The sequence below is a fragment of the Phytophthora parasitica genome (genome assembly GCF_000247585.1).
Source record: "Phytophthora parasitica INRA-310 unplaced genomic scaffold supercont2.2, whole genome shotgun sequence".
NCBI lineage: Eukaryota > Oomycota > Peronosporomycetes > Peronosporales > Peronosporaceae > Phytophthora > Phytophthora nicotianae.
In genome coordinates this window covers 1,039,576-1,041,952 of record NW_008648988.1, presented here as the reverse complement: position 1 = coordinate 1,041,952, position 2,377 = coordinate 1,039,576, and the positions used below count along the sequence as shown (strand labels likewise).

The window sequence follows — 2,377 nt, the reverse complement described above, 5'->3', positions numbered from 1 at the left end:
GACAACAGTATTAATGTGTATCCGGATTACATAGTTCGTATGCTTGGTCTTCCACCCGTCTTTCGTGGGCACAAGATCCTACTTTCGATTTTTCCCGCACCACGTATTGTAGGTGTTGTTGGCAGTGAGCAGTAATTTTGGATGGTGTTTTGTCATCATCACTGCTGAAGTATTATACATTCGAAAAAAAAACTCTAAGCGTCTGACGTATAAACGCTTAGGTCGTGTTTAATATGAAAAGAACTGTTTCGCTAAAGCTGCTATACGTATTGAAACAGTTAAGAAAGAAACGGGTACTGAAACAGAACTGAAAAAGTTCCTGAAAGAGTTGAAGAGTTACTCTTTCAGTACCGACCATCCTTGCCACACATGGCCTTAGATATTACGTCTGACAACCACTAATAGTGGTTGTCAGAGCTGGATATAAGTATTGGATGTAGCTACTACAACAGCCACAAATCAACAACAACGACATTCAACGCTAGTTGTCGACCCTGCCGCCTCGACGGTGGAATACCTCGGGCGCTACTAGGTTTCAAATATTTGGACGACGCACAGCCATAAGGATCGATCTCGCTAATAAAAACTATAAAAAACGAATCCCGTCGATATTTCTAGTCGTTTTACAGCCCCCATATCTACCACCCAAAACCACTAGGGGCTAGGAAACTTTTTCTTTCGATAATACACCGCATTTTTCGATTTATAAGCATTGCAGGATTCCTCCTCAAATAGACGTAGCGTTTGTATCACCATTCTCTATATGCTAAGTGTTAAGTGTGTTAGACGCTTCAATTGCTTTGGTTGTGGTGCTCACTCTCCAATTTGTACGAGCCCTGACAATGACCCCCCTATGGCCACCTGCGTCGTGAGGATTCGGAGTAACTTCTTCGTCAGCAACCAGCCTGCCCCTGTATTTCCCGAACCCGATGACTATACCTGTTCATGCGATAACCGGATGTGCTTCGACGAATTCGGTTCCTCATGCGGCAATTTTCTCTCTAAGATCATGTGCAATGAAGAGAACTGCGAAAACGGTCTCGGTTGTGGCAATAGATTCATTTGCACACACACCTTCCTAATTATACCAACAATTACGGGTCTTGGTCTGGCTGCAACCTCCCCGTTGGTAAAAGGCACGTTCGTCCTGGAATACGTCGGTGAACGCATCTTCGAAGAAAAAAATGCAAACGAAAGTGTGGATGCATCATCACCCTGAAAACCCCAACGATCCATGGTGAACGTGTGTACATCGACGCTGGAAAAGGCGGCAATGAGTCAAGATTCATAAACCATTCTTGCGAACCCAACTGCGAAGTTACTGAGTTCCAGTCTTGCGACGGACCGCATGTGGAGATTTTCACGTTGTATGCAATCCCTGCTAGAGATGAGCTTACTGTGGACTACAACAGATCGTCGCTATGGTTCAAATGCCTGTGTGGCAAAGAGAGATGTACCGACGACAGCAGTAATGCTGCCGCAGCAGAGTGACATCCGTATCTGTGGCTTTTCGTTTTTGGTGAGCGCTAGTAATTATGCACGCTTCACAAATAAAAATACAGAAGTGTTGGTCGGTCACGGCTGAACCTCAATTTTCTATTGCTTGTTGGCGCTCGTGGTTATCATGATCAATCTGCACTCAAATGTTAAAATCCAGTGTTTTCCTCTACAATACTTCCTTGTTTGTACGCAAATTAGCTTGCCAGCAAACTTTTTTTTTCCTGAAAAAAGAATTTACCGATGTCATGCGCAGACCAGATTGATCAACCACGACGTAGCCGAAGCCACGCTACTGGTATCGAACAAAGGTTTGTCAGAACAATACACCCAGACAAATTCGTGCACATGTTTCCAAGTACATTGGTTTGACCTTGGTGTGCCGAAGCGTAACACCCACTTTCAGCGGTAAATACACTATTGTATCGCCTAATTGCTTTTCACTGAGAAGCTTATCGCCGATATACACTGACACTTTTTTTCTGGAGAAATGTCTTCCATGCAAGCCGATACATCAGCCGAAGAATGCACATGCCTCCTAGAAACGCTGAACAGCTCCATGACAATCCACGAACCACAAAAATGTTATGTTTGTAAACGCTCCAGCAAGCCGCATGTTCGTGAGAGAAATGATCGAAGCAAGCGCGACCATCGAGCAGAAATGAGTGAGTCCCAGCGACTAAGTCGGTTGTCGAAGCGTCAACGTTCAGAGCGGCATCGATCAGACAGAGTTATCGCTTCAATTGACAACCATTTGGAAAACTACCCAACTGTCGAAGAGCGAACTTATCAGCGAGGCTGCGAGGCCCTTTCAACGAAACGTATGGAGGAGGCTGTATGCTGCGTTTGTGACTGTTTTCATCTAAAATCGAAAGTCCGA

General features: G+C 44.8%; 1 protein-coding gene across 1 annotated transcript; it reads left to right on the top strand.

The window, feature by feature from the left end:
* Positions 1 to 853: 853 nt before the first annotated feature.
* PPTG_02386 (hypothetical protein) lies at positions 854 to 1,219 on the top strand (the record flags this gene model as incomplete). The annotated part of the gene is made up of 1 exon (XM_008893457.1): positions 854 to 1,219. The coding sequence occupies one exon, from the start codon at positions 854 to 856 to the stop codon at positions 1,217 to 1,219; it is 366 nt and encodes a 121-aa protein (XP_008891705.1).
* Between the last annotated feature and the right edge of the window lie 1,158 nt (positions 1,220 to 2,377).